We start from the raw sequence: 22,935 nt of genomic DNA, 5'->3' as shown, positions 1-22,935 counted from the left end.
AAGAGTTAATAGTTGCTAGTGATGATGTACTTCCTACCTACAGATTGTTCTTCTTGAAGTTTGTGTCTTTCTAATCCGTCCTTAGACCTGTAAGTCACAGTTGGTTGTATTTCTGCTTTGCAGTAAGTGAAATTTGGCTTTGGGTTCCTGAAAGTATGAATGGGCTCTTGCGCTCACCCAGTGTTTTCACTGATGACTCAATCTCTCACTTGTCTGTTTGCCCGACAGTGTGCCATGTAAAAGGTGCGTGGTGGTTGGTAACGGAGGAGTTTTGAAGAATAAGACATTAGGAGAAAAAATTGACTCCTATGATGTAATAATAAGGTAAATATTTCTCATTTGCTAACTAAACTGGAATGGTTTCAAAAGAATGTGGTTTCCTACTTGAGGACAGCTGTGCTTTAGGAGGAGGAGGGACCGCTTTGATCTTCAGGGCATTGCACAACTCTGTCTCCCAGCCGTCGGCCAGAGTAAGGCTAGATTTCAGGTCAGTCGCTTAGCAAATGTTTATTAAGTTCCCTTAATATACCAGGCAGTCCTAGCCACAGGGGATATAGCAGTAAATAAACAATGTTCTTGTTCTCGATGAAGCTTACAATCTAATAAGGGAAGAAACCAGTCATTAAATAAGGAAAGATAGTAATAAGTGCCATACATATAATTCAAAATATGTGATTGATAAGGGTTGAGTGGCTACTTTAGGATGGATGGCCACTTTGAGGAGGAGACATCTAAGCTGGACCAAGTGACCAGTCAAAGCTAAGCCCTGTGGAGATCAGGGAAAAGCAGTGTAGACGGAGGGAATGCTTCCTGCAGGTCCTCAGGAGGAAACCAGTGAGGCAGAAGGGCACAGGCTGGGAGAGAGGGGTGGGCAAGCCAGGCTTAGACTGTGTAAGCTAGCATTCAAGCCTGGATTTTACTTGAAGTATGACCGGAAACCTTTGAAGATTTTTAAGCAGGAAAGCAATTTGATTTGGTTACCTTCAAAACATTCTGACTGTGGCATGAACAATGGAATATGAGGGACAAGGGTGGACACGAAGAGGCCAGTTAGGTTGCTATATACAGGCAGGTGATGGTGACTGGGAACAGGGTTGTCTTAGCAGAGGAGAGTGGATAGACTGAGATGTGTTTCGGAGGGAGTGTTATCAGGGTCTGTTAATGTATTAGATGAGAGCAGAGACAGGAATAAGGGAGCCACAGCAAGCCCTTGGGGGAAATGCCATGGGGACAATGTGATGAAAGTTGTTTCAAGCGTTAAGACTGACTTCTTACACAGAATCAGCAGCAAAGGGTACAATAGTATTTATTCTCCTTTGGAACAATGTTTTGGAAACAAAGCATTCATTTTCATAGAATGCCTGCATAGCATGTGCAAAATCCAACCTTGGCTTTGAGCATACACAAACCCAGCAGGTCCCCTGTGGTTCTTTATTTAGTTCCCTCCAGCCGTAGGTGCTCATCTGGTTGTGGTGGGGTATATACAGCAATTGTATGTTGTTACTTAATTTCAGAGCATAATGGTTTTGATGGGTCTTCATCATCAATGTGACTGTTGCCTGTCAGTCACTTAGACACACGTCTGCATGCTACATGAATGTGCAACGCTGGCAAGTAGCTTTCTCCGAACCTCAGCCTCCGAACCTTATCTGTAAATTCAAGAGGTTTGTTGGAGTGTCTTCCAAGTCCTCTTTTAATTCTACTGTTGGGGTTCTTAGGTTCACATTTGTCTTATTTAGCCTTCAGCTTTCCTGGAGGTAAGGCTCAATTACTAGTGCCCCACCGCAATTCACTTTCAAATACAAGCACAAGTTTGTGCTTTGATCAAGCAGCTGTTTCAGAAAAGGGAGTTATTTTCTCGGCCGTTCTGTGTGAAAGGTTGATGGACTGCCTGTGCCTCCGAGGACTGGATGCGTGGTGGGTGGTTTGACTCGCTCTGAGACTCTGGGGACCGAGGTGGAGGTGGCCCACGCTGCCGGTGGTCTACATGGCTGGTGTTTTACTCTCCACAGAATGAACGACGGTCCCATTGTAGGACACGAAGAGGAAGTTGGGAGAAGGACAACCTTCCGACTTTTTTATCCAGAATCTGTTTTTTCAGATCCCAAACACAATGATCCCAATTCTACGGTGATTCTCACGGCTTTTAAGCCACATGATTTAAAGTGGCTGTGGGAATTGTTGACCGGCGGCAAAATAGTAAGTTGTCACATTGATCTGCCTTCCGATTACCTTCAGGTTTTTTTTCCCCATGAAAACGACAACTACTAAGTTTTATTTTTTATATTCTTTATTTCAGAACACTAACAGTTTTTGGAAGAAACCAGCCTTAAACCTGATCTACAAACCATATCAAATCAGAATATTAGATCCTTTCATTATCAGAACGGCAGCTTATGAGCTGCTTAATTTTCCAAAAGTGTTTCCCAAAAATCAGGTACGTATTTTGGTGCACTCTTTCAAACTAAAACTCTGGCTAGTATAGACCAGGGGAACCCAAGGGGTGTGTCTTGGAAACTATGAGAACCGAGACTCATGCATGAGGTGGCTTCTGAGGGCCTCGTTGGAGTCACTGAAATTAGATATCTGTGGATATTATCTTTGTGTTTTTTCAGGTTGCAAGCAAAAGAACCCTTAGTGAAGGCTTTTTCTGTCCTTCTGGGGGCCCTTCTGGGGACTCCATCTGGATGCCCAGATGGCTCACCTCTGATAACCTTGTCTTCAATGTTCTGCAGCTGGTGGGTGCTGGGGGCTGGCTGTGTTTGGAGCTGCAGGACAAGTTTCAGGACAGTGCATGGCTTTTAGGCTAAAAAGAGTGGTCTGAAGCAACCTGTAACAGAAATATCACAGGAAAACCAGAGGAAAAGTGAGGAAGGACAGTAAGGTAGTTCAGAGATACTGCTGTGGTCATAGAGACACTGGTACTGGTTTCTCAGAAAATGGTCATTACAGCAATATTGAGAGTTCTTGAAACTCCCAATTCTTTAGTTAAAAGAAAGCTCATCGACTGTGACTTTAGTGGCTCTGTGTGTCTACAGTCCCTGGAAAACGATGCCCAGGTCTGTACAGTGGCAGAGGTGTGTTTTCATTTGAAGCCTGAGTTACTATGTAACATATTCTTACCGTGGAAATGGGGGTTTTCCTTTATCTTTTGGGAATCAAGGAAAATCCCAAGAAACACACGTGATGTGTCTTTTCTTTAGAATAAAAGAATTCTTAAGTATTACGTGCTTGAAATCAAGTAACTTACAAAGGGATATTTAAAAAAAGGATATCCTTCCTTTCCCTCAATAACTCACATTATCTCCTGAGATTTTTTGCCTTTTATATCCTTCTAGACTTTTCTATGTATTTATGAACACATACACTTTTTGTTCGATATAATTATAATTGTACCATAGATATAGTTCTATTGCCCTTCCATTTAATCAATGATTCCCCTATTGAGAGACATTTTAGATTTGTGCTAGCCTTTCCCTCTATGGGTGCCAGAGAGATGCTTGTGCTCACAGGGGTTTTCTGCACACTTGTATGATTTCTGTAGGATAGACCCTCAAAGCACAATTTCCAAGTCAAAAAATGTAAGTGTGTTGAAACTTAAACCCTATTTCTTAGTATTGAGAGGAAAGGATAGATTTTTAATAATTTCTTAGTAATTCTGAGGTGAAAAGGCTTCTGAGTGTATGAATATGTTTTATAACTTTTCAGGTCTTATTTCCCTGAAAGGTAAGATCAGATTTATCACTTGTGCTTGGTTTTAGGCAGCGTCTTAACTCCGAAAGCGCAGGAGACCCTAGTCTTCCTTAGAGATGGTACTGGAACTAGCTGTAACTAGAGTACAGTTCCAGGAGGACAGGGTGTCCCAGGAGCCCAAATGAGGACACCGCTGTATTTTAGAGAGGTTGCCCAGGTCAGGTGCCATGCAGAGCCTGAGCACACACAGTAAACCCCGGTTCTGGAAACGTGGAGTCATACAGGGCGTATGAACTAGAATAAAGGAAGAAAGCTCGTTTGAAACAGATGAAAGAGGACACGGGACACAAGTAGCAGAGGCAAATCTTTAATGGGGTTTTGCTAGGAGGGACCAGAGAAATGGTTGGAAGAGAACATAGGATCAAGGACAGATTTTGTTAAGGGTGTGTTTGTGTGCTGACGGAAGAGCGCGGAGGAAGTGGCTGACTGCAGTGGCAGAGTAGTGGTGAGGAGATGTGACAAGCGGGTGTACTCATGGAGGAGCTGGCTGTAGGCGGAAACGGGGACACTTCAGCCCCGTTAAGAGGACTGAGTGCTGAAGATTTGGGTACAAAGGTAGATTTGGAGTTGGGAAGATGATGTAGTTTTTATGTGATTTCTTGTTTTCTTAGGAAACTAGGATTAAATTGTTCAAGTAGGAGGAAGGCTAGGACTGTTGGAGGAGAGAGGACTAAAACTGTCATCTTGGAGAGTAGGAACGGAAATTTACTAGGGGATGGAATTGGATTGTTGGACCACTGAACACCTGTTTCAAACTTTGGTCATAAATGTTACATGTGGCCAGGGAAGTACGCTGTTTCTCTTGCCCCGTTCTGCTGCTTGGGTGTGGGTTTAACCAGGATTAAGATTCTGTCAGGTATAATGCAGGTTCTGTGGGTGACAGGTGCCAGAGAATTGAAGGGAATAATAACGAAGTGCTCTAAGGTGTGATGAAAGGAAGTCAGGACATGGGGAGGCGCAGGAGATGGAAACAGAGGTGGGATGCATCAGTGAAGTTGGATGGGTGAGTCTCTAACCCAGCCACAACCCTCCTTTTCCAGCATATGATGAGGCTTGTGGTGAAGTCATGGTAGTGCATGGGGTAAAGAAAATCTTGTATGAAAGACTGTTAGGCTTTCTTTGCCTCCCGATGTTTACCTGATTGTATTGTGCGTCTTTGGTGTTCTTTTCCTTCCTCAAAATCCTGATTAGTCACATGTAATTTCCATGGGCCCTGTAAAAAACATTTAATCAAAAGGAAACCTCCTTGAATTGTTGTGATAAAACTTTGATACAGCCCTCACTGGTGTGGCTTGGTGGTTGGATTTCATCCCACAAAGGTAAATGTTTGATTCCCAGTCAGGGCACATGCATGGGTTGTGGGTTCAGTCTCCTGATTGCGGTGGGTACAAGAAGCAACCAATCGATGTTTCACTCACATCAGTGTTTCTCTCCCTCTTTCCCTCTTCCTCTAACCCCCCCCCCCAAAAAAAACCAAAAATAAACCAACCCTTTGATACATTTTGTTTATGCCTTTGAAGGCCATGCTACTGAGAATTAAAACTTTGAATGCCAAGAGCTTCCCATCAAACACCTGTTATAGCACACTTTCTAAATGTATGTATATATGATTTTTTCTTTTTGTTTTTAAATTAATAAGGATCCAGTTGAGACTGTGATGTTACTATGCATATGTCTGGAATCCATTTTCTAGTGAGATACTTACTAGTACAACTTATCATTGAAGTTACTTGGTTGATGTTAGTCTTTCCCTAGAGCTAGTTAGATTATAAGATTTGTAAGATTAGGACACCCACATAGGTTTTGGAAACAAGTGTCTCATTTGGATTTTAAGAAAAATCTTAATTTCCTTCCCCAGAAGCCCCAACACCCAACAACTGGAATTATTGCCATCACATTGGCATTTCATATATGTCATGAAGTTCACCTTGCTGGTTTTAAATACAACTTTTCTGACCTCCAGAGTCCTTTGCACTACTATGGGAATGCCACCATGTCTTTGATGAATAAGGTAATATATATGTGTGTTATAATCTTTGATTTTTAGAGTTGAAAAGCCCATTTTCTCTCTTCTCACCCTGTCATTTTCCTGAGTGAAGAGCTTTTGAGAGGCTGAGGGCTTGATAGGGTTACAGAGCTACCAAGTGCAGAAATTAGGGCTCAAGTCCAGAGTTTTTTTCTACAGTAGCAATTCCTAGTTTGTGGGCCTCAGACCCTTGGGAGAATCTGTTTTTGTCAAGTGTCATCAGACCCACATAGGGACCAAGCCTTAGATACTGTCCCAAATTTGCACTATTTAAATATACATATAGGTAATCCATTGGAGATATTACAAATTCACCTAAAAGCATTGCCATTTCCATAGTAATTATTTTGTTATTTGTTCAGTTAAATAGACAAGAAGGTCTATAACATTTAAACTCCATGAAAGAATCTTCATGACCAGAAAGGTTATAATCTTTTAATAGGAGATCATGCTTCTCTTGAATTAGGGGTAAATGGTAGTTGATTTGATTCTTCAATTTTTTATTTAGCAGACTGGGAAGGAGTTTTCTATTTTCCTAATTCTAATTTGGATTAGTGGCACATCCTAAGTGATAGGATTAAGGTATTATCTGTACATTTTTAATATTGAAATGTGATTTCCATAAAGTATATGGTTATATCCCATGAAATCAGTCCTTTTAAATCATCATCTCCAAATGCTATGTATGCTGAAGAAGTGGAATTATTCAGGTTAGAGATCTTAAAACTGCCTTTTTGTGCCCTCCCTTATGACACCAGACATACACTTGAGTAGTTAGGGGCCTGGACAGACTTCAGGCTCGTTTCTTCTCAGCCCTCATTTTTCCTGCAGCGCGTTTGGTCTTTCCAGTCACCTAAAGAACAAAACATCAAAACACCTTCCCGAGGGAAGTCAGGCTACCCATCAACAGAGTAGGGTAATTTTTTTTAAACATGAGTTCTAGGTGATGGTTTTATCAAAGTGATCAACCCATTTGGATTTACAATTTTGGTATCTAGACTTCTACCACGATTCAGTAGACCAGAGGGTGATGTGAGGGAGCCTCTTATGTGATGGTTTAAGTGAAAAAAGTGGACTTTTGGGAAAGCTCTGGCACAAGAATGAACAAAGAAGAGTAAATTAGAAAGGTTAACACAAGTTAAATCCCAGCCACTTGCCATATTTGAGGTTTTCATTCAGAAGTTTTTTAGATACAGCATATTCCATGGCTGCTGTTATCTGAGATTGGGATAAATGGTGATTTTATTTCACTTTTATTTTCTAGAGTGCATATCACAATGTGACTGCAGAACAGCTCTTTTTGAAGGACATTACAGAAAAGAACTTTGTAGTCAACTTGATTCAAGATTGACCCTACGGAAAGAGAAGATAATACTAACAGTATAGTTTTATTTTTATACTGCAACTTTATTTTTAAATGTATGTACTTGTCAAGAAATGAGGTATAGGGTCCGGCAGAAGTAATGTCTGCTTGAGTGTGGTTGGTAGGGCGATATGTTGGGGACCATATGCGTGTAGTAATTTATAGTTTTAATTTGAACATTTCACCTAAAATGTCATATGGTGTGCTTGAAGGTGATAATTATATTACAGAATTACATGCTTACTATTTTGTAATAAAAGGGGGGCGTTATTTGTGCTGGACCCTGTACATTAAGCTTATTGCTGCCTGGTGATTCATAACCACCAGCTTAATTTCTATGACTATATTTAATTTATGAAAACCAAGAGATATTAAGATATCAGGGAAAGAAGTTGTAATTGCATTTTAATCAAAATAAGCTAGTTTTTTGAGGTGTTTTTAAACATCTTTTTAGTTATTTCATCTTAAACTTTTGAAGGGATGTGATTTCCTAGTAAGTATGGGAGTGTAAATTCACTGCAACAAAGTGAAGTACAAGAGGAGATACGGCTACTAATAAATTGGGGGAAACTGGCATGTGGCCGAGTCTTGATGTGGCAAACCAGAAGCACTTCAGGTCTGTATCTGGATGGCTGCTTAGTTTGTTTTATTTAAGGAACCTGATTTCAGTGTTGAACCAGCTCTGAATACAGCAGTGTAGATGGTAATGGAAATCCAAGATCACATGGTATAATTAGGCTTTTTTGTCCTGCAATTAAGTAAACCACGATTATTATGAGTAATTAGGTAGAAGATGGTAGTTTTTGTTTTTAAGTGGAAATAGACTAACCATGAAATTCTAGATGAGTAAATAACCAAAGAATGCAGTTTTTTAAAGTCTTGCAACTGCGTTATTTCAAAGAAATAAAGTTTATACAAAGAAGCTGAGTTAGACACGTTCAAGGAGAAAATCCTTAAACTTTGTGTGTTGCCTGGTTTAATTCATTAAGTTTAAAAATTTACTATTTGAAGTAAATTAGAAAGATGAGAAAGGCACAAGGAACCCCTTAAGAAGAATCAAGGTATTTTTGGATCTAAATGGTATTTTCATTTCTCATCTTCAAATGGAAAGCTTCCCTGGCTACTTAGGGTTCACCAGAGAAGAATCCTACAAGTTGAGCCAGCCCTACAAATATGGTGAGCTGGTCTGCCTTCCCATTTTAATGTGTATGACTCAAGGCTATGGTGGGGTGGGGTGGGGGATAAGTGGTAAAGGAGAAGGGAAGATAACAAGTTATAAGGTACTGGAAGAGATACGAGTTGAACAAATTAGTATCACCAGGAGATGCTGATGTTACTGAAAACCAACCAGCCTCTCTGAAGAAAGTGTATAAAGGGTGAAATATTAGACCAGAAACAGGAATAAATGAAGTACTGACAAAGCGGGGTAAAGGAAGAAAGTCAGTAGTTGATTTAAGCCAGGTCCAGACATTAAATGGGGATGACATTCTGTTAGTAGCATACATTTGCACGGTACCAGTTTCATGTGATTCTCCTAGTAACTCTGCGGTGGGAAAGGCTGGCACTAGACTGGAGTCCACGTGTTAGTGTGACCTTTCCCTCCTACCACACCGCCCAGCCAGAGGCTGCAGCTTGGCTGTTGAAGTTCAGTTTGATGTGAAGTAATTCCAGCTTCGGCAAGAATACTGCTGCCTACAGAAAAAGTCAAAGTCAAAAACCAATGGTGGCATTTCTAGATGTTACTGTGTGTACTATAATACTAGCCATAAAAATTTTTGACTGATGTTAAAACTGAGGAATCTGGCATTTTGTGTAGTGTAAGGAAGGGTATAAATCGCAAGGTGGTTTTAGTTAAGCCTAAAAAAAAAATCTGAGCAAGACACATATATACAATTTATTAAAACACATGAACACATTCAAATCTCACTGTTTATACAGTCTAAACTCTAGCAACATATACAAATACTGAGTGACTACAGTACATGCCGAGGTAAGAAAAGTACATTCTGGGAGAATATCACTGACACTCAAGCCATTTTTATTTCCAATACGTATTTCAATATGTTTTGTTTCCACCATTCCTAGTGCCAAACAAATGGAACAAAAAAGAGAAGAAACTAGTCACAAGTTGGATTAAATGAGAACTGGGGCCACATATGACCTAAAAAGTATTTTAACAACCATCCAACTCTTAGATTTTGCAGTTTATGGACTTCCAGTTCAGAACTGAAAGGCAGAGCTAATAGGTAACTTTCAGGTAGAGCTTCACTGATTTTCACCGATATCTCTTAAAGTCTGAAAAGCATAATCTGTTAGTTCTTTCTAATCGTGTCATCTGACATGGTGCTGCTATAGCCCATTTGTTCTCCAGATGACAAGGTGGAGCCAAGGCAGTAAGTTCAGGCTTTATCACTTCCCATGGAATTTTAGCCACATAAATATTAGATGAGCTCATTTTCTGCCCCTCCCCCTGTGGGGGCAAGGGCAAGTACACACACGACGTGTTTTCAGTTACTATATAATTTCTCTACCAGAACCATTTCATCAGTGAACTAAAACCATTGTTCAATGCAAAGTGCAAACAGTGAGACATGAACTTAAATAACTGGACTAGACCCTGCATACAAAAGGGTCTATTTGGATTTATAGCTTTCAATAAAATATAATCGGCATCCACAATACCTTATCTTCAACTGCTGGTTCCTCAGATCAAGGAACAGTGAAGTCAGTGTAATTTTATGAAACATGTAATGGCCAAACTCGTTGCACTATTGTCTGGTTCTATTTTTATAGCTGTATTAACAGGAAAAAACATTTAACTCAATAAACCACAGTGACTTAAGTCTTTTACATGTTTCAAGCAAAGAATAAAAATTCAAGGAAATTTTGTAAAGAATGGTTGCTTTCACATTTTCAGTTGTTACTTGATTGTCTCCAAAGCTGTGTGTATATATATATATATATAAATGTAGTTAAACACACACACACACACACACACACACACCAAACCCCAAAACTCAACTATGAAAACAAACTAAAAGTACAAAACCAGAACAACCCTTTGTATCAGGCTCAGCTCTTCATTTGGTAAGTCAAATATATAAAAGTAGTAAAAACTCAGTAATTGTAAAAATCATTGGCAGTTCAAGGCCAGCGCAGTGGCAACATGAATCAAGTCTTCAAACACGCGTCGTTTAAGAAAACACTGGCTTCTCAAAAAAAAAAAAAAGTTCCATGGGAAAAGTAGGTGCACACAATTACACAAAAATAGCGAGCATCTTCAGGAAAATGAAATGGTCACTGAAAACATTTAAAGCTTCAGGTATATGATTTTAGGAAAAGTATATTCTCTCTGTACTAAGGATGAATTAAAAAAATAAAGCAACTGGTTTACTCTCTTCCCACCTGAAAGGGGATGACTGCATTAATACATGTGCTTCACACATTCGTATGTTCTAATAAAAGTTCAATACCTGTGCTTTTGGTTTCAAATGTTTTGAAACAAAGTATGTGTTGGTTTTTCTATGAATAAAATTATGCCTCATAGTGTATTTGGAGAAGCAATAGCAAATGAAAATAAAACCAACCATGTCGAGTAGAGGGCAAGGAGGCTGCAGAAATAAACAGTTGTTTTGCAGCAGTGACTCAGGAAACAAATGAAGACTGTTCACCATTGGTCAAATTTAGCAAATTCTGGCAACTACATAATCTGGTGGCCCAAGCCAACAAAGATGACTTGGACCTGATGGAAAAGTACATTTCTATTAAGTCCACAAATTAAGGTTTACAGAAGGGATGTCAAATTTTAATCCCATAGTTAGCTTATGTCATGTTGCCAGTCTAAAGACATTTAAACATGGTTTTTACATTATAGGCTGGTAAACTGCAGATGATTTCTATTTCACAAACCTAAAACTAGTTCTGGGCAAGTGGCGCTAACAAGTCGCCCAGAGGCATCAAGAACTACATGTGAATGGTCCTGTGCTGGGATGCTGGAACACCTCTTCGCTAGGTGCGACACAGTACAGAGAACTACTCACACCTCTCACCACACAGCAGGCACAATCACACAGAGCTGAAGAGTACACACTGGGTTTACAGATCTTATAACAGTTTATGGAAAACTGAAATTAAAGTTTTTTTTATTTGATTAAAATAAGAAATACCTTGTGATTTAAAGAAAAAAATCTACCTATACATAAAATGAAAGAGAGCAAATTCCGGTTACTTTTTTTTTTTAAAGGTAATTTATACGACTTCTGAAGAATGATTCTGCCCTTCACTGTGATAAATATTAAGTGGGTCATGTTTACAGTGTCTACTTGGACACCCTCAACTTTTCCCAACTATCTCAGGAAAAATCCCACTGCAAATCAAGTTGGAGGGGAGGAACAGCATCTCTTTTACAGCTTTTTTAAATTGTAAAGTTCCTGTTTCCACATAGAGAAGTAAACTTAAACATGTGAATCTGTGAGGTTTGATAAAGCAGTAATCACCCCCTGAAAAAACCCAACCGTTTTATAAACACAAGACTGGGGCTGGCCACTACGGGTCCTGGGCGGAACGAGCAGGGATGGGCCAGGTCATGTACCGTGAATGTCAAAGCACTTAAGAGTCTCAAAAAGTGAAAATCAGTCACCCTGCTCAGCACAAGTCAGAGTTCCTCACCTAGAGCTCTCCTAAGAAAAATGGACAAGTACGTGTGACTTCCATCAAAACAATGATTTTATCACTCATCATTATTTTTTAAAAAACCCAGAATGCAATACAGGAATAGGAGAGGAGGAAATCATGGCAGTACCCATCTTTCACAAAGAACAAAATTTCAAGCCATTAGGCGTTTCAAGAACAGTACCATGCATTATTGCCAGTCAGGCTCACAAAGCCACTTCTTGAATTTATCACATGTACCTGCAGCATTGGTAATAAATATTGACTCAGTGACACTTAATTTCTTTGAAGTGCATAGTAGGGAGCTTTTTCTGTGTTAAAAATAGTGTTTTACAGTAGTAACAAACAGGATGTTCAAAACAGGCAAGCAGTAAGTGTGCCACAGTAACACTTTTAAAGCAAGATGACAAGATTAGTAGTTTCTGTACCTCGGTCACCCCATTTCCCCCCAATGACATTCATGACAGACATGTAGTACATTCTATATATTACTACCACTAATAGGACAAAAAGGCCATGTGCTTTAAAACGATGCTTTGTAAAGAGCAGCATCACCTTCAAAGGATTTCTTTAGAAACACCACTGTCACCATCCCTCCCTGTTCCTGATGCCTCCTGTGTGCTCTGTGGCACCTGGTACACCAATTCGTCTGTGGCACTGGGACCTGGCTTCCCCCCTTTTGGGGTATCATACTGGGCCCGGGCTGAGGAGCAGCTATCAGTCCTGGCGAGAAGAGTGCTGTAGGTTCCCGCTAGAGGAGGAGGTTGGTTCCCTGTAGCTTTGAAAGTGGATGTTGAGGGCAGACCAACCGAAGCTGTGGTGTGCCCCGATATATCCATGACAATTGGGGTTGCGTACTCTGGCCCAGTAATTGGGAGTGGTTCAGCGTAGGCATGATACACTTCTTGCATCGGGGAGTTGTAAGGATCGAGGTCCGCATAGCCCGTTTCTTTTCCTTCTTCTGGTTTAAAGGTAGACCTCTGATGAAGTGTGCCAACAATTCCTCCCACAAGTGGCTGTGCATACTCTGGATATTCCGAAAGACAAACAACAGGAAAGTCATCTAACTAATACACAGCTTATACAATTTAGGGCGGAAGCCTCAGGCTTACACCAAAAGCAAACACTTCTTCATGGAACTTTTGTTGCTATCAACACACTGTTAAGAACTAACTTCAAAATTTAAATGAAAGATGCTATCTTGTGTGGTACAGTAATCAGTTAATATTCTAGAAAGCCTCATTCATGTGCTATTACATAAATAGTGTTTGTATACGTTCTTCAGATATATAGACAGTATTTTATTGGAAAAGAAATGTTCCATTATTTGAATATTTGAAATTATATTGAATATAATTTTGGGGGAATATTTACAATACCAGATTAATATGATAAATACAGTAAGGTTCACTATATCTTTCCTGCTCAGCTTATATCCACAATAAAACCAAATTTCCAGGTAAAAAGGCAAAAAATGTCCATAATTTTTAGAAGTGAATACCCCAATTTTATGGCTAGAACATCTGAGGCACAAAAATGGCTCAAGATCAACTTTTTAAAAAGTGCTCTACCTTCAGAAAGTAGCTAATCTCTCACACAGGAAAAACATAAAAGATACTGCAAACCCCCAAGCACTTTACAGCAAGCATAGCAGTTTCTCCTTCTACCAGGCTGAAGGCTGCCACGTAGTTACCTGCACAGTCAGTTTGCAGCATTGTGGTGACCTCTCTCGGACTCAAGTGATTAACCTCACTACTGCTGTAGCGAACTGGCGTTTCCTCGTGTTCCACTGATTTGGCAGGAAGAAACTGCTTCATTCCTTTCCACCAACCTTCATTGTGATTGTAAGCAAAAGAGACCATTAAATAAAAACCTGTGCCTGAAATTGTGACAGTATATGAAGCCCTGTTCCATTTAAGCCATTTCTATAACAAATATCTATACAAACTAGCGTTTGTATTAAGCGTCTTCTTTTAATCCTTACCCGAGGGTTTTTAAAAATTGATTTTAGAGAGAGAGAAAGGGAGAGAGGGGAAGAGAGAGAGAGAGAGAGAGAGAGAGAGAGAGAGAGAGAGGGAGAGAGAGGGAGAGAGAGAGAGAGAAACATTGATGTGAGAGGGAAACTGATTGGTTGCCTCCTCTACGCACCCCAACCAGAGATCAACCCCATAAACTTTTGGTGCATGGATGATGCTCCAACCAACCAAGGCCAAGCTTCTTTTTTATTGTGGTAGCATACACATAACAAAATTCATCATCTTAACTACTTTTAAGTATACAGTTCAGTGGTATTAAATAGATTCACACTGCTGTACAACATCACAGCTACCCATCTCTGTAACTCATCTTGTACAACTGAACTCCACACCTATTAAAACAGTAACTCCCTAGTTTCCCCTCCACCCAGCTCCTGGTAACCACCATTCTACTTCCTGTCTTGATGATTTTAACTAAGTACCCTATATAAGTGGCATCTTACAGTATTTGTCTTTTTGTGATGCCTTATTTTACTTAGCACAATGTCTTTCAGGTTCATCCATGTTGTACCATAATGCAGAATTTCCTTTTTAAGAATAGATAAATGGGGGACATCTGTAATAGTGTCTACAATAAAAATTAAAAGATTATTCCACTGCGTGTATATATATATTACACATACATCAGTCAACGTTTCTACATTTTAACTGTTGTGAACAATATTGCAATGAAAATGGGCATTGAAACATTTCTTTGAGACCTTGCTTTTAATTATCATAGGTATATACCCAGAAGTGGAATTGCTGTATCATATGGCAGCTCTATTTTTAATTATTTGAGGAACTACCATAGTGTTTTACACAGCAGCTGTAACTTTTTACATTCCCACCAAGAGCGCACAACTTCAGTCTCTCCACAACTTCACCAACACTTTTTTTTTAATTGGCACCATCCTAATAGGTATGAATGAGGTGGTATCTCATTGTGATTTTGATTTCCATTTCCCTAATGATTAGTTGAGCATCTTTTCATGCACTCATTGCCATTTGTAGATATTTTTTTGAAAAATGACTATTGGGGTCCTTTGCCTATTTTTGAATTGTTTTTTTTTTGTGGTTGAGTTTTAGAAAGTCCATACATATTCTAAGTATTATTCCTTCATCAAATATGATTTGCAAATATTTTCTTTTATTCTGTGGGTTGTTATTTTTACTCTGTGGATAGTCTTTTGATACACAAAATTTAGAAATTTTCATGAAGTCCAATTGTTTTTTTCTTTTGTTATCTGGGCATTTAGTGTCATATCAAGAAATCAATGCCAAATCTAATGTCATGAAGCTTTTGTCCTAGGTTTTCTTCTAAGAGTTGTATTGCTTTTAGATCTTTATTTTGGTCCTTGATCCCTTTTGAGTGAACTTTTGTATATAGTGTTAGGTTAGGGTCCAACTTCATTCTTTTGCATGTGGATATCCAGTTTTCCCCACACCAATTGTTGAAAAGACAGTCCTTACCTCAGTGAATGGTCTGGGCACCCTTGTCAAAAATCACTTGTCCATATTTATGAGGGTTTATCTCTGGCCTCTCTATTCCATTGGTCTATCTCTCTCTTTATTTATCACACTGTCCCCCCACCACACACCGTTGTGACCACTGTAGCTTTGGAGTAAGTTTTGAGATCAGGAAATATGAGTCTTCCAATTTTGTTCTTTTTAAAGACTGTTTGGGCTATTTAGAGTGTCTGAATTTTAGAATGAATGTTTCTGATTTTGCAAAAATATCACTGGGATTCATGCTGAATCTGCAGACTGCTTTGTGTAGTAGTGATGTTAACAGTATTAAATCTTCTAATCCCTGAGCACAGGATGTGTTTCTGTTTCTGTTTTTAAATTTTTCTTTTAGCAGTATTTTCATCATTGTATAAGTCTTTTACTTCCTTGGTTAATTCCTAACTATTTTACTCTTTTTGATGCTATTACCAAGGCAGTAGTTTCTGTAATTTCCATTCAGATTTTTGACTGTGTATAGGAACGCAACTGGTCTCTGCAGGTTGACTCTGTGTCAGCCACTTCGCTGAGTGCATGCATTTATTGCACTAAAACGTAGCTTCTTGTGGTGGATCTTTAAGGTTTCGTTCTTCAAATTTTTAGTAGAATTTACCAGTGAAGCCATGAGGTCCAGGACTTTTCTCTGTTGGGAGATTTATTATTACTAACTCGACCTCTTTACTAGTTTTACGTTTGTTCCAATTTTCCATTTCTTCATGATTCAGTCTTGGTAGGTTTTGTGTTTCTCAGAATTGATGCACTTCATCTAAGTTATTCGATTTTTTGGTGTACAATTCTTCATAGTATTGTCTTATAATCCTTTGCATTTCCATAGAATTGGTAGGAATGTTCCCACTTTCATTCTACTTTTAGCAATTTGAATCTTCTCCCCCCTTTTTTTAGTCCATCTAGCTAAAGGTCTGTCACTTTTGTTGATCTTTCTGAATAACCAACTTTTGGTTTCATTGATTTTCTCTATTGTTTTCCTATTCTCTATTTTGTTTTTCTCTCCTCTGATCTTTATTATTTCTCTCCTTATGGTAGCTTTGGGTTTAGTTTTTCTTGTTTCCAGTTCCTTAAGTTGTTCAAAAGCAGAACATAGTAGAAATCTCTATCAAAATTATATACAGAAGCAGATTACTAGCCAGATATAGTTTGTCTGTGGTAGGGGTGATTTTTAATATTGTGGTTTTTTTCCCCCAAAAGATACTTTCTAAGATCCACCTTGGGGGGCTAGCAGCATGTGATCAACATCTACCATTGTTCTTTTTAACCCTGGTCACAGTGGTGAACCCTTGGTTCCTAAGATTTGCTTTAGTAGCGTCCGGAAGTGGGAGACCTATAGGGGGCCTCTGGTGTAACTCGCAGCAATCTGCCACCTGCCACACAGAGCTGGAATTCAGAGTATGACAGCTCAGCATGGCAGAGATGGCAGAGTTCACGGATTTCTACACTGCTGGACTCCGCCTGGTAAATACCCACAGCAGAGGTGTTTGCTACTAGGACCCAAATTCTTTGCTTCTTACAGTGTTCATATGGGCCTTACAGAAAGCTGGTCTCCTCAAGAGAAATAGATGATAAAAACCAGGCAAGTTTTCCAGAAGAAACAGAATTCCTTTCCATTTCACTACTTAGTGACTAGAAGAGATTTAACAGAAGAGTAAAAATGAACAGAACAGAAGAGGAACAGAGATGTGTTTTCCTAACAGTGCTGAGGCATTTAAGTGGGCCTGGAAACAACTTTCCTTTCACTACTGCCACCTGGAGTGGAGGGACTTCCTGCTGACAGAAAGAGGTACAAAGTCATGAGTTACCTGCCCGGTCCCAGTAAGGTAAATCATAGGTGCCTTCAGTTTTTTTCTTTCTGGAAAAGTACAGAAAAAAGTTAGCAAATAGAGTGAATTCACTAATAAAACAGCCCTGAAACCGCAGGACAAACATCAAAGTTAATAATTAGTCATGAGCACACATTTCCACTTGCAGCTCACCTGGCAGAGTCCTCTACTCCATTTGACTTTGCTGAGGTTAATAAATTCTGGATTCTCAATAAATATTAACTGTCTCCTGAGAGAGTTATCTCATTACCCAACTGTTTCAAAAGGAATAAATAAAAAAAGGCTCCATCTATAGGTAAAAAGACCGAATCAAATCAGAGATCCAGCCCTGATGTGTGGGTTTGTATGACAAAATCACAGTAGGTCTGATTTGGTTTCAAATACAAATTTCACAGAACAACAAAAATCCCACTTTTTCTTCTGCATTGTTATTCTTCTAATTTCCTACTTTTCATCTATGGTCCTCTGTCTCAGAGAATTTTCAAGTGTCAGGCCTCCTTATTTGTGTAGACTAAATTCCCCCAACCATCCAAGATAAATCAACTCTGTCATCAATAGTGACAAATAGCTGAGGGAATAAAACAGGATTCTCCAGGCCTGAAAGATGAGAGCTACATGTACAACAGAAAAGATTCTTCCCAGTCCACCCCTCAGAATTCTGACACATCCTCCTACCCCAGGAAGAAGCTCCTATCCCTCCACTAAGAATTACCACCTACCAAGAGCCTTTTACAAAGGAGTTTCTGATTGAAGGATGTGAATCTATTTAAAGTTAAAGCTTTGTAAGCTAGAGAGAAAGACATATACCAGTGCTTGAAACAGGACAAGACGGTTGTGTGATCTGCTCAAGATCACAACTGTGGCTTTTTCAAAGAGCCCAAGCTATGTGCTTGTCCTACTTAAAAACTCTTCTCCAGAATTAAACTATGCTTATAGTATTGATATTAAAGACTTCCTTATTTTAGAGTCTGACTGTATTTAAAATGAAACATTTCATTATCCCAAAGTAAAGTACAATGTAAAATTTGTGGAAGAGATGGCAGGTGCTGAAGGTATTAATGAAAAACTGCAATGTAATATTAAAATGCTGGTTTAATAGTAACTTTTCTCCTGGAAAATCCTCAAATTACCATAAAACTTCTAAATAAAAGGAAATCAACAATAATTTCTAAATGCAATTTAGATGCCTTACATGGCTAGGACAATTAATTGAATGGTATTGATGTATTAGCCAAGGGTTTTACTATAAAAGATTTTATATACTCTCAAAGCTTCAGGTTATTTATTCATTATATGTCAAGTGCTTAGAACAGTGCTTGGCATGAGTTAAGGTCCCAAAAGTTGCAGCTGTTTTAATTACTTTCCTTCTCAATCTTTTCCACAGCCCTTTAATAGTATCTCCTCCTTTACTCTTGTGAAGCCATCTGTCGCAATTTCAACCACCATGCTCAGAAGTAACTTCAATTCTGCAGCTCAGACCTTTGTTTTGAACAGACATGTATTCCACCTGCCTCCTGGGAGTCTGAATGTCCACAGTGTTCTTTCAACACCAACCTGAACTGATCTGAAGACTTGCATCCTACCTCCCTCTCACCAGTTCTACTCCTCAATCCTCACTCCCACATCCCTGTGCTTTAACCACAGTGCATCTGACCTCACCGACCAATCACATGTTCAGAGGCAGCTGTGGTTAAGAGCATGGGCTCTGCATCTGGGTCCAAAACTCTACTCTGCCATGTACTGGCCAGGTGACCTTAGGCAAGTTATATACACTCCTATGTTACTTTCTTCTTCTGTCAAATGGGATTTATAACAGTACCTTTTTCATAGGTTGTTGTGGGGATCAAATTAGTTAAAACATGTAAGGCATTTAGAGTTATACCTAAAATCAGCATTTAATTTTCTATAAAAATGAACTGTTGCTGCTATTGTCATTGTTACTGTTGTTGCTGTCCAGCTACCTGGAAGTGTCAGGAGTATCTTTCCTGCACTTCCCTAAAGCCCTGTCCCCCTCCACCCTCCCCTAATGCCCTCATACTAACTTGTTGGGTTTCTGCTTTGACAAACTCCCAACATTATAAATCTGAGATCCACTGGGATCCATGTCAGTACCATGGCCGATAGTCTTCTGCACTCTATCCTCTTCCATTCTGTACATTTTAGGGTTTATCACTCAATACTAGGCTCGGGGCAAGTGCTCAAATACTTCTTGAATGGACAAAGGAAGTCATTCTCTTGCTCCCCCAAAACTCTCTCTCCTGCTCTGTTACCTCAACTCATGACATCCCTACTGGTCTTACTGCAGAAGCCAGAAACTTCAGATCATCCTAGATCCCTCCTACTTCCTGGGCAAGATAGCCAGTCATGCATCCCGCTGCTGAGACTGGGACATCTCTCCCTCTTCACTTTTCTTTTTTCCAGAATTACTGCAATAGGTTCTTGCCCACTCTTCGTTGTTTTCTAATTCTTCTGTCTCTTCTAATACCTCTTCTTTAAACTACTCTGCAAAACTCTTGCCACTATTTTTCTACAATCATCTGGTAATACCACCTGTGTGCTTAACACACTCCAATGTAGATTGAATTGTAGATTTCAATTTACAGAATGAAATCCAAATTTCTCTCCCCCAGAAAGCTCTCCCTGATCCTGGCCCAGGCTGTATTTCTGTGGTTCCTTCTCAGTGCTCTCCCATGCCAAACCCCATGAGCTGACTCACTATTCTGTCGACATCCCACATAGTTGTGCTTTTGCTCAAAGCAGTTGCATCAGTCTGGGCCATTCTCTACCTTCCACTATCTAGCCAAATCCAATTCCTTCTTTTCAGTAAAATATACTCTTTCCTGGAAAAAAGATTTCAGAAAACTCTCAGGGTTCTTGCATTTGTGTTCTCCAGCACTTCATAAATAACTCATCAAACTACACTACAGTTCTTCATTTTGTGCCAAACCTGCTAAATACCTTGAAGACAGTAAGTGTGTTTCATTCTTTCAGTAAGTATTACTAAGCACCTATTTACTGTGTTATGAAATTTTTCTTATTAATGTATATATGACAGTGTATAATGCAAAATTTAATACAATAAAGGTACTCAGTATTGACATACTCATTTTTATAGGAATAAAGGAGAAACATGTATTTTACTTTAATGGCTATTTTAATTCTCCCTCTCAAAAAGATGAGCTACAATTCATCTTCTGTACCTAGTTTCTATTTCGCACTTGGAAACACCCCCTCTAGGACCAGTTAGGTGAACTACTCACATACTGACCTGTTTCTCCAATGCCAAGCACACACTAATATGAGAATGAGAGTGGTGAGCACCATGACGAGCACAGGGACAAGGACTGCAGCCAAGGCTACATCTGGAATATACCAAAGGCAGAAATTTGAAGGGAAAGAGTGAAGATTAACCATATCAGCATTCAAAAGTTTCTATCTCAAAAAGTAACATCAACATTATTTATGAAATGATACTAGGCATGAGCTAGTAACTTCAGGAGCTTGTATGCATACATGGAAGTTTGACACACTATTTGATCCACCTTTGTATTACGTTTAAAATTTTTCAGAGTAACTTCTTAAATCACCAAGACAATGATGGTAAGACAAAGGATAAACTGAGACAATATATTCTGCATGTGATAAAGGGTTACTGTAATTCATATAGTATAGGATATGCAAGTCAAAACAAAGAAAAGTTGACGGAGATGAGTGAATACATAAAAAGAAAGCAACTGACCATTCAACATGTTAGGCTCAGAAGTAATCAGAGAAATGAAAGTTAAAACCAGAATAAGATCCTATTTCTGCTTATCAAATTGGCAGATGTTTAAAATAACTGATTGTTGAAGAGAATATTAGGAAACAAATGTTTTTATGGGAATAGAAAAATTGATACTTCCTGTATCAGTTTGGGGCAATATGTATAAATAACAATTATTTGGCAATTAAATATCTAGAATTAATTTTAGGGAAAAGATTAAGATAACATTCAAGGATGTATCTTTAAAGAGGCTTGCTTCTGTATCTGCAGAAGGGTGAAAAACTGGAAATAATCCAAATGCCTAACAATGAAAGGGAATAAGTATATCATGGTATCCTCCTTATAGTGAAATGTTACCCAGCAAAAGGAAATTTTGCAACATGACGGCACAGTATTCATAAATACAGGAAGGTGTGTTAAGTCTAGAAAGCCAACCGGGTGATCAACGGGGCAGAAACGGACACAGTGCTGGAGCCTGCAGGGAGTAGGAGGTCATTTAATCCCCCTATCTCACTTCACAGACAAAGCACCCTGGGCCCAGGATACAGAAATTAGTCTGCCTAAGGTCAGGTGCCACAATAGTTTCTTTCTTCATCCATCAGCCTCCTCCTGTCCATGAGGATGGGGCCAACTGCTCCTGTCTGCTGAGGGTTAATTGCCAGACACAGTCAGGCCTTATTCACTTATAACTATCAGAAAGACACACAGGCTGACTATAACAGGAGAAGGAGAGGATGATCAATAACATGAGGCCTCTGAGAGGCTGGATGGGTGGGCCTAGGGCAGGGTGAAGTGGTCAACCTTGGGTAGTACAAAGAACCGCCTTTTTTAGTGCAGTAGACAGAGGGTACAGGGAGTTTATAGGTTCCACAAAAAGGGAGTTTCCTTCTAATGACTTCTGATTTCTTTGTAAGTTGAATAGGTTACTGGGAGTGAGTGAAGATCTTTGGGTCCCGCATTTAAAACGTGTGGAGGCAACTGCTGAGAACAGGCAGAAGAGCTACCGCACTAAAGGAGCAGCTGGAAGTTGCACTGGCACCAATCTGACCATGACATGCTTCTCTCCAGTGTCACTCTCAGCCTGAGTGTAAAAATGAAGGAGAAGTGCATAAAACAAAAATCTTGACTCAGGCCAGAAAGTACTAAGAATTCAGAAAAGTAAATGTACTTTTTTATCCCTAAAATTTGTGAAATTGGAGAGAGAAAAACCAGGTTCAGGTGGATGCAATTTGATTTAATCAGAGGCTTGTAAACACCTGCTTAGGTTTGGGTCTATACATCACTGTTCCAGAAAAAAGGAGATAAGAGTTCTTCAATTAAAAAGACCTGTAACATTCCTTGTTCTTTTATTTGTAAACATTTTTATAAATTGTTGACACTATTACAGAGGTCCCCCATTTCCCCCCTTCACCTTCCTCTGTCCAACCCCCACCTTCCCCCCTGCCGGCCTTCACCACATTGCTGTCTGTGTCCATGGGCACAGACACGGGCATGTATGTTCTCTGGCTAACCTCTTCCAGTCCCTCCCCCTCCTTCTGAGATCTGTCAGTCTGTTCATGTATCCATGCCTCAGGTTCATCAGTTTGTTTTTTTTTTTTCATTAGATTCCACATATGAGTGAGATCATATTGTATTTGTCTTTCTCTGGCTTATTCCGCTCCACATAGTATTCTCCAGGTCCATCCATACTGTCCCAAAGGGTAAGAGTTCCTTCTTTTTTTACAGCCATGCAGAATTCCATTGTATAAATGTACCACAGTTATTTTATCTACTGATGGGCACAACTGTTTGCAGACCATGGCTATTGTAAATAATGCTGCTGTGAACACAGGGCTGCATATTACCTTTCTGATTAGTGTTTTGGGATTCTTAGGGTATATTCCCAGAAGTGGGATTGCTGGGACAAAATGCACTTCCATTTTTAATATCTTGGGGTAACTCACTGTTTTCCATAGTGGCTGCACCAGCCTGCATTCCCACCAACAGTGCATCAGGGTCCCCTT

General features: G+C 39.4%; 2 protein-coding genes across 11 annotated transcripts in view; one reads left to right on the top strand and one right to left on the bottom strand.

The window, feature by feature from the left end:
• The window catches only part of ST3GAL6 (ST3 beta-galactoside alpha-2,3-sialyltransferase 6), a 76,044-nt gene extending 65,925 nt beyond the window's left edge, over nt 1-10,119 (top strand). For 7 of the 8 annotated variants that reach the window (XM_036018016.1, XM_028504275.2, XM_036018017.1 and 4 more), the window contains 5 exons: nt 229-324; nt 2,013-2,199; nt 2,300-2,437; nt 5,612-5,764; nt 7,044-10,119. In XM_036018016.1, the coding sequence (XP_035873909.1) occupies nt 229-324; nt 2,013-2,199; nt 2,300-2,437; nt 5,612-5,764; nt 7,044-7,130 (661 nt within the window). In that variant the 3' untranslated portion in view covers nt 7,131-10,119. Of the gene's footprint in view, nt 1-222; nt 325-2,012; nt 2,200-2,299; nt 2,438-5,611; nt 5,765-7,043 lie in introns of all 8 variants that reach the window. The other variant, XM_036018022.1, reaches the window with a different exon arrangement.
• Nucleotides 9,197-22,935, bottom strand: part of DCBLD2 (discoidin, CUB and LCCL domain containing 2) — a 96,639-nt gene continuing 82,900 nt past the window's right edge. For 2 of the 3 annotated variants that reach the window (XM_036018014.1, XM_036018015.1), the window contains 4 exons: nt 20,438-20,531; nt 17,149-17,198; nt 13,507-13,644; nt 10,628-12,840 (listed from right to left, as the gene is read on the bottom strand). In XM_036018014.1, the coding sequence (XP_035873907.1) occupies nt 12,371-12,840; nt 13,507-13,644; nt 17,149-17,198; nt 20,438-20,531 (752 nt within the window). In that variant the 3' untranslated portion in view covers nt 10,628-12,370. Of the gene's footprint in view, nt 12,841-13,506; nt 13,645-17,148; nt 17,199-20,437; nt 20,532-22,935 lie in introns of all 3 variants that reach the window. The other variant, XM_028504263.2, reaches the window with a different exon arrangement.

Source organism: Phyllostomus discolor, chromosome 2 (genome assembly GCF_004126475.2).
Source record: "Phyllostomus discolor isolate MPI-MPIP mPhyDis1 chromosome 2, mPhyDis1.pri.v3, whole genome shotgun sequence".
Taxonomy (NCBI): Eukaryota; Metazoa; Chordata; class Mammalia; order Chiroptera; family Phyllostomidae; genus Phyllostomus; species Phyllostomus discolor.
The sequence above is the reverse complement of the archived record's forward strand: the minus strand, read 5'-3'. Positions and strand labels throughout refer to the sequence as shown.